Source organism: Jatropha curcas, chromosome 11 (genome assembly GCF_041381405.1).
Source record: "Jatropha curcas cultivar XTBG-Jc1 chromosome 11, XTBG_Jcur_1.0, whole genome shotgun sequence".
Lineage (NCBI taxonomy): Eukaryota > Viridiplantae > Streptophyta > Magnoliopsida > Malpighiales > Euphorbiaceae > Jatropha > Jatropha curcas.
This window is the reverse complement of record NC_143161.1, coordinates 4,100,534-4,114,367: the sequence shown is the minus strand read 5'-3', so window position 1 is coordinate 4,114,367 and position 13,834 is coordinate 4,100,534. Positions and strand designations below refer to the sequence as shown.

Here is a 13,834-nt window from a genome sequence, read left to right as displayed (position 1 = left end):
AAAGGAAAACAAGTTAAACACTTTCTCAAGTTTCATCTTTAAGGGCATGGCGACCTCTCAAGTCTGGTTTTCTCTTTGGGCAACAAAATGGAGTGACCCACAAACCATACCAATTAAGTTGGTGGACCACTCTCAAAGTAAAGTGTGGGGCCCAATTAAGTATGCCAGATGCTCTATTTCATTATGCAACTCTGTTTCCCTCTTTCCTCATGAGGCCTTTTGTTCTTTTATGAAATTCTATTTTGTTTTTTATTCCTTTTCTCGGTCATTCTTCTTCTTCTCCTTTTCCTTTTTTTTTTCTTATCTATCCTTTCTTTCTAATGTAAAATTTGCAAAAATTTCTGCAATTGTTAGTACTTTAATGTTAAGTTTGATGGCATTTTTAATTAAAGCGAAAGCGACAGGTTTTGAATTTAAAATTTTTCGGCCATAAGAATTTTCATTAATTGTGTAATTCATAACATTTTTTCGATAATCTTCCAATGAATAAAAATACAACATAAATTTAGAACTTCCATTTTAGTTAAAATTTATTTCACTATGGTAGCAATAATTGAAATAAAGATTAGATTGCATTTCATCATATAATGCATAAAATATATAATTAGAAAAATACAAAAGAAAAAAAAAAATGAAAGATAGAGTGATTGATTGCATCCACATGCACAAACTCTCATTATGCTGTTATTATATAATATAATAATATCATGTTAAGTACTTCAAATTCAAAATCTTATAAATAAAATTTACTTCGTACCGTTATAGATTCAACCGTGAGGATTAGATAAATACTAAAAGTAAAAATATTTTTATTTAAAAACAAAACCCTAAACAGTAATTAAACCAGTTCTGGTTAAATATAAAGTTTGAAGAAGCAATATAAATTGTGCAATGACCGTTTTGGATTGGATGATTTCATATTAGGCTATCTTTGTTGACAAAATAAGAAAAACTTGTGTTTCCGATAGTTTGGTGTAGTTGGGTAATATGGTGGGTAGAAGCTGCGCGACGGCACCGCCACACGCCGACCCCGTAGGCCATAGCCATTAGCCAACCCTTTGCTTTTAAGTTTACTGAATAGTCATCATAACTATCATACCAAGCAATTGCTTTTACTATTAATTATAAAATTACAAATTTGTACTTATTAACATATATTAAAATTTAGATATTTGATATATTATTAATGTTAATAAATCCAACATAATGATAGTTTTTTTTTTATCCAAAATTTGACTTAGTTGAAAATTATTTCTTGAATAATATTTTTAATAACTCTAGAATCATTTGAAATTACTTAAGGGGAGGAGCTGACGTAGATACGTAGAATGAAAACAAATGATTCATTTAGTTAATCAAATTAGTTTGATATCGAGATTTTTCTTGTATTTTGAATTTTAATTTAATTAAGATTTTAAAATGATATGTAGATAAGATTATCCAATGACTTAAAATTAATAATTACTACACAGTTTTGATTTTAAATAACAAATGTTCCAAAAAAATAAAATACTAAATGATTTTATAAAAACCACCCAGCAATAGCATTAAAATCATAAACAAAAAGAAAGAAAAATTCTAATTTTAAGGGCGGAATCTAACTTTTTGTGCTATGCCCCTCTAAATCACTTTTGCTTTAATCAAATTAACTCTGCAGATCTCAATCCTAAGTTAACCGCTAATTAAAAGATGATTATGTTCCCTTCCCTCTCTTATTTATTTGATTGATATTTTAAAATTGAAATTTCATGGTTGCCAGCTCAAAAAATTAAAGATTTTTTTTTTTAACTTCACTTTTGTATTGCATTTCAGTGATTAAGTTTTTTTTTGTTTTTTAAATTTTTTTCTTGTACATTAGGAGACTTAATATGCCGATAGAATATTATATGCTACACAATAAAGGTATATAATTTTTTATTTTTTATATCTTTACATTTTTATCATAGTATATAAAACATTATAATTTGATATATTTTGTGGATGAAAAAAAATTAATAAAAAAAAAGATAAATTAACTTTCCTCGATAGACTTTAAAGTTAAATCTTGATTAAAGGTTTGATCGAGGCTGTCTTCTTCCCCCTTTTATACCTTTAATTAACTTTCAATTTTTGACCAAAAAAAAAAAAAAAAAAAAAGAAAGACAATAATGATCTAATTCCCACAAGACTCGCATTAAAATCTAAATGGGTGTAAGGGCATTATTTGAAACATTGAATTTCGGTTTCTTCTTTTTAAAAATAAATAAATAAATAATCGTCCGTCATGTTAATTATAAAAAAATTGCATAATTAACTTGGAATTGACATATAATTGGCCCACAATATTTTCCGAGGTCTAAGCTTACGTGGCTCATTCATTCTTCAAATTCTATGTCCCAACAAAACAACACCACATTAAGCAAATATGATGATAATAATTAATAATAAAAAATAAAAGAAAAAATTACGGCAGCCGACCATTATTTTATTGATTGATAAAAGGAGGGACCCATACTGTCCAATTTAACAGGGATGGCTTGGTTCTGAAGGTATCTTCCAACAAATCACAAAACAGGAGAGTACATAATTTGTGTGTTGCTTAATTTTGTACTACAATAATAATACTGTAAGTGACCTATTTTCCATTTCCAATGATACCCATTTATCCTTACTTTCCTTTAGCTCAACAAGCACAAAGCTAATCGTGAGATTGGTCATTATGACTAAAGTTATGGATTGAATTCCTTATACCAGTCTCTTTACATCTGAGAGCGACGATGAATTAGTTAGATTTGTGAATGATTAAACAGACATAAGTCTAAATATCTGGTGTAAAGTATAAAAAAAATAATTAAATGTTTTTAACTAGGTTTAAGGCCAGTAGGCCACAAGAAAAAGTACATAGTATTACTATTTTTTGCTATAGGCATGTAAGTTGAGATAAGCATCGGTGATTGTTGAAGTGTTCCAATCTACTATTGCTTCCATAATTATTTTTTTTTTTTTTTTTAAAAAAACCATTGTCAAGGGATGTAAAACCCGTGAAGGAAAAATATTTTTCAGGTGATCCTTTTTTATAAAAAAATAATAATAATTGGACTCCAGAAGTTGCAATTCGGTCTTGATGAGAAAAATAATAATAATAACATAGCTTCAAAGAATTTGTTAATAACATCAATTGAGAATGAGGATTTTAACAATTAAGATTGTATTTGCTATGATTTAGTTTGACCTAATTTTCTAAAATCAATACATATGATATGAAAGTAGAAATGTGAAGGTGGAGATTTTTTTTTATTTTTATTTTTATGTGAATGTATAAAATAGCTAGTACAACAACCATAATTATTTTCCTATTTTGAGATTCTATGTACGATAAGCAAAATAACACTTAATTTTGATATTTAAATTACGTGCAAAATTTGAATTTTACACAATGGTTTCTCGTTTCTAATCAAATAAAACAGCAAAAAATAATAAGAAAAAATTCTTAAGTTTCAGTATATAGAAATTCTTATTTTTTTAATGAAAAATTGGTGATTTTATGTAACATATATACACAATTTTTATTTATTTATTTTTATTTTTCATGATTCAACTTTATGTTTTTTTCTAAAAAAGGAAAATTTTTTAAAATTAACATAGATTCACATGTAATATATTAGTGATCATAGATTCGCATTTTAAACACGAATATTCATATGTTCTATAAATAATTATTGTCGAGTGATTTTTTTGATTATTTTGGATTTACATTTTCAAGACATAATTTTATAGTCCGAGTAGTCCTGCAATTTAAATTTATTACAAATACTCAACGTGAATGGAATTTAATTTTCATTTAATCTACATAATAATAATAGTCTAACTAAACCAAATAATGTTTAATGCTCAAATCACTAAACTACCCCTAATTTAAGGGTCTTCAAATTATTTTATATGCAAAATAAAAAAGTAGGGTACGCTAGCATGTGGGACGTTAGACAAGTTAGGACATTTGATCCAAAACTAAAAGCCTAAGCTATACCAATTGCCAATCCCTTCTAATAAAACCTATTGTGGGGTACCTTAATTATTGGTGGCTCATTGTCCTTAGAACTTAGGCCATATGTATTTCTTTATGCCTTTTGTATTCTTTTTCCTCAATATTGGGTTTTTGTTTAAAAAAAAACACTTTCTTCTACTTCAAATTAGGGATTTTAAGGTGAACAACTTATTTTGTTTAATTAAAGGTTGAAATTTTCATAACATTATTGATCAAACAAAAAAAAAAAATATTGATTAGTCAACAAAAATTACTAGTAAAAAAAAATATACAAAAAGAAAATCGCCAGAAAGGAAAATATTTTCTTCATTTACGACTGTGATTAAGAACTCTATGAATAAAACAAAGAATAAACCCAATCTCCAACTAAACTATCACAAGTAGAATTCATTGGCAAGACATCAGATTGATGCCTATACTAAATAATTGTATACATGGAGTTTAATTACAATGTAATCTTATGTTGATGATAAGATTATATAATTCATTAATCAATTAAATAAATATTATTGGACAGAAATCAATTATGAGTATCACAAAGGAATTAATGGTACTGTCGGAATTTTTAGGGTCCAAGACAGCATTTAGCTAATAATTTCACCCATTGAAAGGCTAAGCCTGCTATGGCGCTTTCCGTTCTACAAGGCTTTATTTCTCTTTCTCTCTCTCTCTTTTCTTGTTGAAACATAACATTGTTTTTTTTTTTTTTTTTCCTTTAAGCTTATAATATCCACTAAAGAAAAAGAAAGCTATGCAAATGCAAGCATAGGTTTTTTCAAGATCCGAAACTTTTATACAGTTATCCTCAGTACTGAATATGTATACATATAGATGCGTTAGGATTCATATTGCTTAGGGTATATATATATATATATATATATATATGAAAAACAGCTGTGAATATGTGATAAAAAAACAGGGGATTAAAGAAATGAGAAAAGGAGAATTGAAGTCCAATGTGGAGGGTTGCAATTGTAATGATGATGATTTGAGAGCGTTTGAAGGGTTGTGGGACATTTCTTTTGCTTTATTTATTGCCTCCTATTTTTAATCTTCTTCCCTCACTCTTCTTTTGCTTTTTTTCTTCCCTCTCTTTAGCTTTAAAAATTCCATCTTTCTTCTTCTCTCTTCCCCCTTATTGATTCAGAAAGTTGGATTGTTTGTTTTCTACTTTTCTTTTCATATCTCCATTGATACTTGATAGGATCCATGTACAGGAACAATGACTCTGGGAAGAATTTATGTTTCTTTATGAAAATAAAATATCTAATTGTTTTTAAATTGCATGTTGGACTCTTGGCTTCAAGATTGTTCCAGTTCCATAAATATGTCTACATTGTTACTCTTGGGCCTAAGCTTTTTCACACCAAGGTGTAAAAGGTTTGAGCTTTCTCCCTCCGTTTGAGTAGAAATAAATAAATAGTGTTTGGTTGTAATCTTTTAAACCACATAATAATGATAATAAGACATGCTCTCATGGGTCTTGGTTCTGGGAGATTTTGCAACTAAGATGCACGTGTTTGTGAAATTATCATAAGGGCATGGCTATTTGTACTAAAAGGACAATTCATGTGCAGAGCAAAGCTGCCCAAAAAAATGGAGATTAACAACACCCCACTAGTTGTAAACTTTAAAGGCAAGCAATCTTTCTATTTAGATTGCATGTCTAGTAAAAGTAATGATTTTAAGTCGGTCAATTTTTCAGCTTTTGCAATTCTTCGTTCTGTTATTTTGCCATTAGGTGAATTTTAGATTTTTGATTATACAGCACCTTAATTTCAAACTAATTAGGATCGGTTATATAATTTTTTTTTCATTTTACTTTATTTATAGTTAAGTTCGCACATATATTGCGCCTCTTAACCGTTTAACACATGGCATCGGCAATCAATTTAGACTCGGAAAAAGACGATGAAAGAGTAAAAAACCTAAATTAAAATTCACAACAAGGGAGATGCCCCATTTAATGCATTGGAACTCCCTGTTTTATGTTAGTCAACAACTATACCTAATGGTGAACCTACCAAATTATGCATATAAATTCAAAGGGATATTAGGTATCCAATCCAAACGAGGAAAAAAGAGAGTCCAATAAATAAAAACAAAAAATGAAAGTAATTAGCTTTTTAGAAAGGTTGTTCTGCCCTAAATGCTTTAGTTATGTGTAGCTCAAGAAGACCGTAGAATAATATTTCAGAATAAGACATTCACCGAGTGCTTAAAGAAACATAAACAAGTGTAACAGAAGAGGAAAAAAAGATAATAACAACAAAAGACATGGGAAATTTCATGGCAATATCAGTTTATCAAGATTCCTATTGTAATATTCCTTTCAATAATTTAAATTCCATCAGTCACTTTAACCAGGTGATTTTCTTATGGAATCCTAGCCATTGGAGAGACTAAGAGAATTACAATACTTCAGATTAGATCCCTCATCAGGTGAAATTGTTAATTTTTACCCAGTGTAAATATTTCTTAGTCCCACTGCAATGTAATTAATTACAATTTTTTTCTTTTAATATATTTTTTTTCCAATTTTCATGCAATTTAAAATATTGACACTAACAATTGGATGAATTAATACTTCACTCGAACCCACAACTCGAGGTGGCTGGGAAGAGAAATTTCTTAGAGACATGTTCAGACATTACAGAATCGACCCCTGCCATTCCCAATCCCAATAGCTAATAAAAAATATATGATCTCGTCCCAAGAAATTGGGACATCAAAGAACAAACGAAATAAACATAACTGTACTCATGTAAAACACCTGCACATGGAGAGATTCTTCAAAAATCAATTACAATTATTATAATCCGTACGTATCAACTAATTATCCATAATACACTATTCACCTGTTAACTTCTACAACCCAGGCAAACATATGATTCATGCCGCAAACCATCAATCTTCTCGTGAGTCTTGGACCTAAACCCACAATGCCTCGCTCATTTTCAATGCACAAAAAGCAACTGCATCAGCTACATTACAAATTTTGAATGGTTTGTTTCGGTTTACAAAAGGCCTGTGCTTCCAAATGGATTATTATTAACATGAGGATGAGCGACAGTATTCACGGGAAATGTCCCAAACCCTGTATCACCAAAAGGATTTGTAGGGCCCATCAGCAAATGTTGCTGCTGCGGCTGTGGATAGGCAGGTTGGTATGGACCGAAGGGATTGGAGGCTTGTTGAGCCATTGCAGCCATTTGAACTCCAGCAGAAGGAGCAATGCCGTTTGACATTGCAAATGGATCTTGTACCTCGAATGGATTTGGAGCTGGTGCCCCATAAACAGGCTGCTGGGCAGCTCTATATGCAGCATCGTCATACAGACTGTTCAGCGTGAGTGAGTCTAATCCACCAGCCTGACATTCATCAGCAACAAAGAATTATTTGTCAAAAATTTGTGTTTTACATTCTATGCTGGCTAACCAAAAAGGAGGAAAGGCTGACACTTTAAATTGTTGGTAATATTGACTGCACACAACAGCCTGAGGCAAAATAATACAACAGGATATAAAAATTCTAAGAGAAGGGCCTACCAGTTGCCTCTCATTAACTGAAGAAATGTTGGTGCTTGGAGTGGTAACCAAGGCAAGTTCCCATCCAGTAGGATCAAAATCCTTAGCTTGACCAGCACCAGAATTGAATGTTGGTGCAGCATCTGCAAAATAAGAGTCAAATGTACCAGGTTAGAATAGCAAGAAAACAGAGTGCAAAGAAGTAGTAGCTCAAATGATGGACATCAGAAAAGGAAATAAGGAACATGAGATTACTCTGTTCAGTTGGAATTATAGCCAGAGCCAATGCATTACTTTCTTCAATTGCTGATGCATCAGGGGCAGCATAATCGAGTCCCTAACACCATCAAGATTCAGTAGAGAGGAAAAAAAGAAAAGGATGAGTTCACAGGAACCACCAGCCAACACAAGTCAGCTAACAATTGTGAGATTACCAGTAAGTCTCCAGTGTCCATCTTGTTTTGAGGAGGTGTAGGAGGAGTGGGAGGAGCAATCTCAACATTGGAGATGGCAACATCATCTTTAGGTGCTGGTTCAGGTTCATCACTGGGTAAATTGGTCTCTTCGGCTTCAGAAGGGCCGTCTTCTGGTCTATATGTTAATTGAAGCTGCTTGAAAGAATCACATATGAGTCCTAAAGCATTATTGTTTAGAAGTGATTTCTTCGCGAGGCAAAATAAACCTTAAGGAAATTTTTGCTGCTGCAAAAATATATATTGATCCAGACATAATAGAAATTGAACTGACCAATGGCTCGTTAGGAACGGAAACAACTCTGGGTGCCTCTCTTATATATTCTTCCATGGTTGTCAGAAAGGATTGTGGTGGCTACAAGTGAGAAATAATTATACAATTAAGCTGACTGCCAGAATAAGAAAATTTAAAACAAAGGATAAATCAGATCCATGTCATAGCATCAAATACTTCTCTTAAAACAGGAAAATTGAAGTTCCTTGCGAGTTCCAATCCTTTGCAAACTTCATAGAAGTCAGAAAGGCTAACAGCCTGCAAAAAGAAAAAAAAAACCATCAATATAAAAAAACCAAACCCTCAGTTCATGATCTCCACTACAATATAAACATCCTAAAAGACATAAGCACAAAACAGATGTTGGTCAAAAACATAAAACAAGTAGCTGACATGTGAAATTCAATTCATAACATGACCTGCTGGCCAGCTCGTTTGTAGACATCAAGGGCTGTCACAGCTTCATGTCTTGGCATCTCAAAAAACTGCGAAGATATAGAAAAGATTAAAACAAAAGACAGCAAAAGTAGCAATCCAATAAAAAACAGGGCAACTTTGCATAATGATTAAACCATAAAACCAAATTACCTTATCCACAAGATTGATAATTCCATCATTAATAGCACAGTAGATTTTAAAGCTCTCTTTCAATACCTGAAAATTGCATAAACCACCAATTTTATCAATTGTCAAATGCATGAACAGAAAGCACAAATTCCAGCTCCACCTATGTCTTCTTCAATTGCAATAACACCCTCTTCTCCCCCAACCATTTACTTAAATTGCCTGATACACATGTATCCACTGAAATTTGGACTAGGAAGTAACAAGTTCGGGGTTATGTCTACTTCTTATTCCATCACTTAGCAAAGAATAGGACCTGGACCAAGTGCCCAAACTGTGATTTTTCATATTATAATTGCCACAGTTGAACAATATGAGATGAATTGGATGCAGTAAAGCAGGAACTAAGTGATGAAGAGGAGCTAATTTTGCAAACTTTTCTCATCTGAAAAGTTTTAAGGGAGAGGAATTGCTTCTCTAAACTCTCAAATCATTCTCATGTATAATTTGCCTTAATCCATGAATAGGTTGTCACTCCTCCACCCTTTGCTCTTTAGTTGACTTTCAACCTTTCTCCTATTAAAATGAAAATGTGACTGATAAATACAGGACATTTTTACAATGAATTTCTTGTATTTGAATGCAACGACATTGAATTTTGAGCAATGTTTTCCCCATCATTACCATGATATTTTTCTTTAAATCTCCCCAAACACGTAGCTCAAGTGGACAGTAGGTACACAATCTATATAGCTGGCCCTAAAGAACTAACTTGACATTAAGGCTTATTGTTAAGTCAATCACCATGATATTTTAAGATACCATGTGGAAAATCAAACACCTCAAACATGACAAATTTATCAACAAACAAAATACTGGGAAAGCTCAATTATTACAAAAATAAAAAATAAAAAATAAAAATAAAAATAACAATAAAAAAAGAAGGTTCTCTACAAGTCAGAATTATAGCATGGAGAGCAAAATACCAGTGCTAGAGCATACTGTATAACATAGTTGCCAACAGCTGCACCTTCAGGCTGCAATGATAAATTTACAACAAATTATTTTCCATATACCAAAGCATTATGAGCAATAAAGTAGAGTAAACAAATTTCATAGAAAGATACCCGGCAACCAACAAGACGATACAGCAGCTGCTGCAATGCAGGCAACTGTTCCAACAGTTCTTCACTTTCCAAATCCCTCGTTCTGCTGTAGCCCTGCATAAAGAGAAAAATGACATATAACATAAAATGGTTCCACAAAATGAAACTCATTTACAAACTAGTATGCCAAAATAGCCAAATAATAGCCCGAACAGCAAATTCACTGACAGCTTTAATACCTCTTGCCAGGCTTTTCCTTTCAGATAATAATTAAATGAACAATATCCCAAAACAAATCACAGCTACCAAATACAGAAAAAAACAACAAGTTTTAATATATGAACTTCCTAGAAATATTATGAGGCATTTATAGGAAAATATATTAGAAAGCAAGCCAGTATAGGCAAACTTAAACAAACTATTTGGAATGGCCCTATTTATCATCCTTCTTGTAACTTATACACATACCGCAGAAACTAGATTCTGTCCTCGCTTCTCACCGAATGACTACATAACTAAATTTGGAGGTGCTATGCCACAAACAAAAGAAAACAGCACATTTACAGCCAAAATATTTGCAAACAATCGATGATCTACCAGATTGAACTAGTGAAATAGTGTCTCTTATTCTCTTCTATATGAATCACAAAATAAATATTGTATATGAGCAGTCTTAGTCTCTCATGAATTGATTTGCTAAAATCACAGGATTCAATCATAATAAACCACAAATTGAGAAAGGTTTGAGTTAAAAAGATTAGATATGCACTTCCAATGTACAAAGTTGTTGTCGTCATTCAATTACATGACTGTTCTGACAAAAAGATGGTGCGCCTCTTGGGTTAATTTATGTCATAGTGATTTAAGTTCTATATTGAGTTTCACAATGTTAATCCACTTGGCCTACTATTTCCTTGCAATTTTCCCATTCCATGAAGAAGTTAAGAATCATGAATTAGGAGGAGTACCTTATCCTGCCCTTGGACAGGTCTTGGAAGGCGCTCAGCTTCAATGTCATACTTCAGAATTCTAAAGCATTCAAGTCGTTCCTCCAAAAATAAAGCATATGTACGTACCCAGGCTGAGCAATCCCAAGCTACAAAAACAAGAAAACAGCGGTATAACAAAAGAAAATAATGAAATACTTTCAATTATTTAACTTAAAACAGAAAAGCAATGAGGCTCAAATAGAAGCTAAGAGGCTTATTGACGGGGGTTGGTAAAGGAAATGATAACAATTATAAACTACCTATTGGACTTGAATCGTCCTTGAAATTGGAAAGTTGAAGGATATGTCCTCTCTGTGAGAAATTCAGTAGTTCTTCTCTGAAAGTAGGATCACCCTCTCTTAATAATCTATGGATGACAATCAGTGTTTTCAATGCAACCTGTTAAAATAAAAGCACGGCCTAATCATGATATAAACATGATGATGTGAATTAAGAGAAAAAATGCACCTTGATGATGGAAAATGTTAAATAATCAATTCCTGTTTATTGTTGGTCCTACAAACATCACATCTTTGATACAGTATAAATGCTGAACAAAGAGCAATAATTCTCTAGCTTTATACAACAAGGTTTTGAGTTGAAGCTTTTATGTGTTCCTATATTTCTGGTACAAGCAAAAAGTGGTTACTGGCTTACTGCACATTTTATTGAGTACCTAAGCAGCACAGTCAAGGCTTAATTCACAAGTGTAAATGACCCTTATATTCATATTATACAAAAAGTGGTATATAGTTTTTAAACAAATTAACTGCTGTCTAGTAATCAACAAAATCAATCAGAAACCGATTCTGCAATCGACCCCCACCCCACATTCGCATAAGCAATCCACAATCCATCCACAAACACAAACGTAGAGAAAAGCAAAAGCACCACAAATCAATCCAATAACATGGAAGAGAACAAAGAAACAATGAAATAAAAACTGAGAATGGATCAAATAAGTACCGTCCAATTATGGGTCTTCGCCAATCGGCGGGAAAGAGCATGAATGCAATAAGCAACATCGGCACGAGGCCTAATTGCTGACGTGGCAACCAAGATTTCTGTAAAAACAATCAAAATTCTCTGAGAACAAATCTTTCCCTAAAACAAAAGAAACCCAACGGGAGTTAAGCAAAATTGGATCTACCCATCAAATCAAAGAAAACAACAACTCACTTCTAAGGTGCCTTTCTTTGGGTGGACACTCGACATGGTTGGTTGCTTTGACTATTGCCACGTCCAATTCCTATTAATAGAACCCCAAAAAATCGAATCCACAGATAAGAGGGGGGAAAAAAACGATAAATATATAGAAGAGGAGGAGATATTTGTATCTAAAAATAGTGTAAAGTACCGCATAGTCGCTATTGACATGAGCAAGGCCGACTTTGGTGGAGTCTTTGAGAGCGCCATAGGCTTTTCTCCAAGTCTGAAGCGTTCCCATTCTTTTATATATTATAGATAGATTTTTTCTCTCTGTTTTTCAATAAAAGCGATCAGATCGGCTTCTCTATCTCCACGAACAAAAAATGATTTCGTGTCTCTCTCTCTCTGTGTATCTATGGTACTACGTGTTGCTTAGGCGTCGCCACCCTCTTTCTCTGTAAGTCCGTTTATTGGGAAGAGAGAGGGAGAGAGTGATTTTGTGTATTGAATTGATCAACGAAGGAGGAGAAGTCTGCAGAGATCCTTTTTTTTTTTTTTTTGGGTTTTATTTTTATTATTTTTAGTTTTGTTTAATAATTTTTGGTCCAACTAAGATGCTTCTCTTTTAGTTGAGGTTTTCGTGACATGGTTGGCGTTTGGTGGCCCCCACATTTTGGTGCGTCATCATTTTTTTTTTTTTGTATTTTTTTTTTTCGGGTTGTACTGCGGTCTCAGTATCTCATCTATAGTTTCTGTCCTACTATGCTGCCACGTTGACTCTCTGTCATTAAACAAAAAAAAAAAAATTATGATTATACAATAAAAAGTAATTCAATTTTGTTGTTTGTTTGTGATATTCGTACTTGGTGATATTATTAATGTATTTTATGGTGTTAAAAACATGTAAATGATATTTTTCATTGGAAATTTATAAATTAATCAAATTTCTATAGAAATTTTAGTAAAAATAAATAAATAACTATAGTTTTTGAAAACGTATAATATGAAATCTCACGGTTCTTATAAATTTTGGTAATGCAAAGTCTGAATATATAGATAATAGATGAATAGGAATTCTTGAAGTTCCTTTTCTTTCTTTTTTTGTTTAACTAATATGCGAAGATTCATATTCTAGGATGATCAAAGTTATAAATTTTAATGTCTAGCTGATAATTTGATAATTAGAGTGAGTAAATGGTTCCATCAATCTAGTTAAATGGATCAATTTGACTAAATCGACTAGTTAAGTTAAATCAATCAATTTAGTTTGATGAATCAATTATCAATTATAATTTAATTAAAAATGAATCCAGCCGTATTAATCAAATTGAAAAATAAAAACATTGTTCCAGTATTTAGAATTTGAAAACAAATGTTAAGGTTAATTTAGTTAAAATTTTATAGTTAAAATAGGCAAATGCCACATGTCGACCAAAATTGGGGTGAGTTAATTTGATTTCTATTTCCATTTATTTAGATGAGATTAATGCAAAAATTAATTCAATTAAATATATAATTCCATTAAATTCTGTATGTTTAAAAAAAATAATTTGATCAAAAGAAGAGAAATCAAAAGAAGAGTTGTTGGCAACAGAGCCTGTGATTCCAGCCAAGAAAGTTTTATTAATGAAAAAAAAGAAATCTAATATGATAATATCTAGCTGGCTACCATGCCAATTCTGCCTTTTTCACATAAAAATTATTTTTCATTAATTATAGATAATTTAA

At 31.8% G+C, this 13,834-nt stretch overlaps 1 protein-coding gene across 1 annotated transcript; it reads right to left on the bottom strand.

The window, feature by feature from the left end:
* Positions 1-6,769: 6,769 nt before the first annotated feature.
* Positions 6,770-12,694, bottom strand: LOC105634089 (ENTH/ANTH/VHS superfamily protein). Its single transcript, XM_012216871.4, has 15 exons — positions 12,315-12,694; positions 12,137-12,206; positions 11,924-12,021; positions 11,218-11,356; positions 10,937-11,064; positions 9,990-10,082; positions 9,849-9,899; positions 8,887-8,952; positions 8,718-8,783; positions 8,476-8,556; positions 8,299-8,379; positions 7,986-8,159; positions 7,807-7,888; positions 7,573-7,694; positions 6,770-7,395 (listed from the first exon to the last, which is right to left on the bottom strand). Exons 1-15 carry the CDS (start codon positions 12,402-12,404, stop codon positions 7,042-7,044), a joined length of 1,695 nt encoding a protein of 564 aa, XP_012072261.1. The 5' UTR covers positions 12,405-12,694; the 3' UTR covers positions 6,770-7,041.
* Positions 12,695-13,834: the final 1,140 nt, after the last annotated feature.

Coding starts and splice junctions, on each gene's coding strand:
- LOC105634089 (XM_012216871.4), bottom strand. CDS start 12,404: ATGGGAACGCTTCAGACTTGGAGAAAAGCCTATGGCGCTCTCAAAGAC. Junction 11,357..11,923: donor CGAAGACCCATAATTGGACG/GTACTTATTTGA, acceptor TTATTTTAACAG/GTTGCATTGAAAACACTGAT. Junction 7,396..7,572: donor CAGTTAATGAGAGGCAACTG/GTAGGCCCTTCT, acceptor GATGAATGTCAG/GCTGGTGGATTAGACTCACT.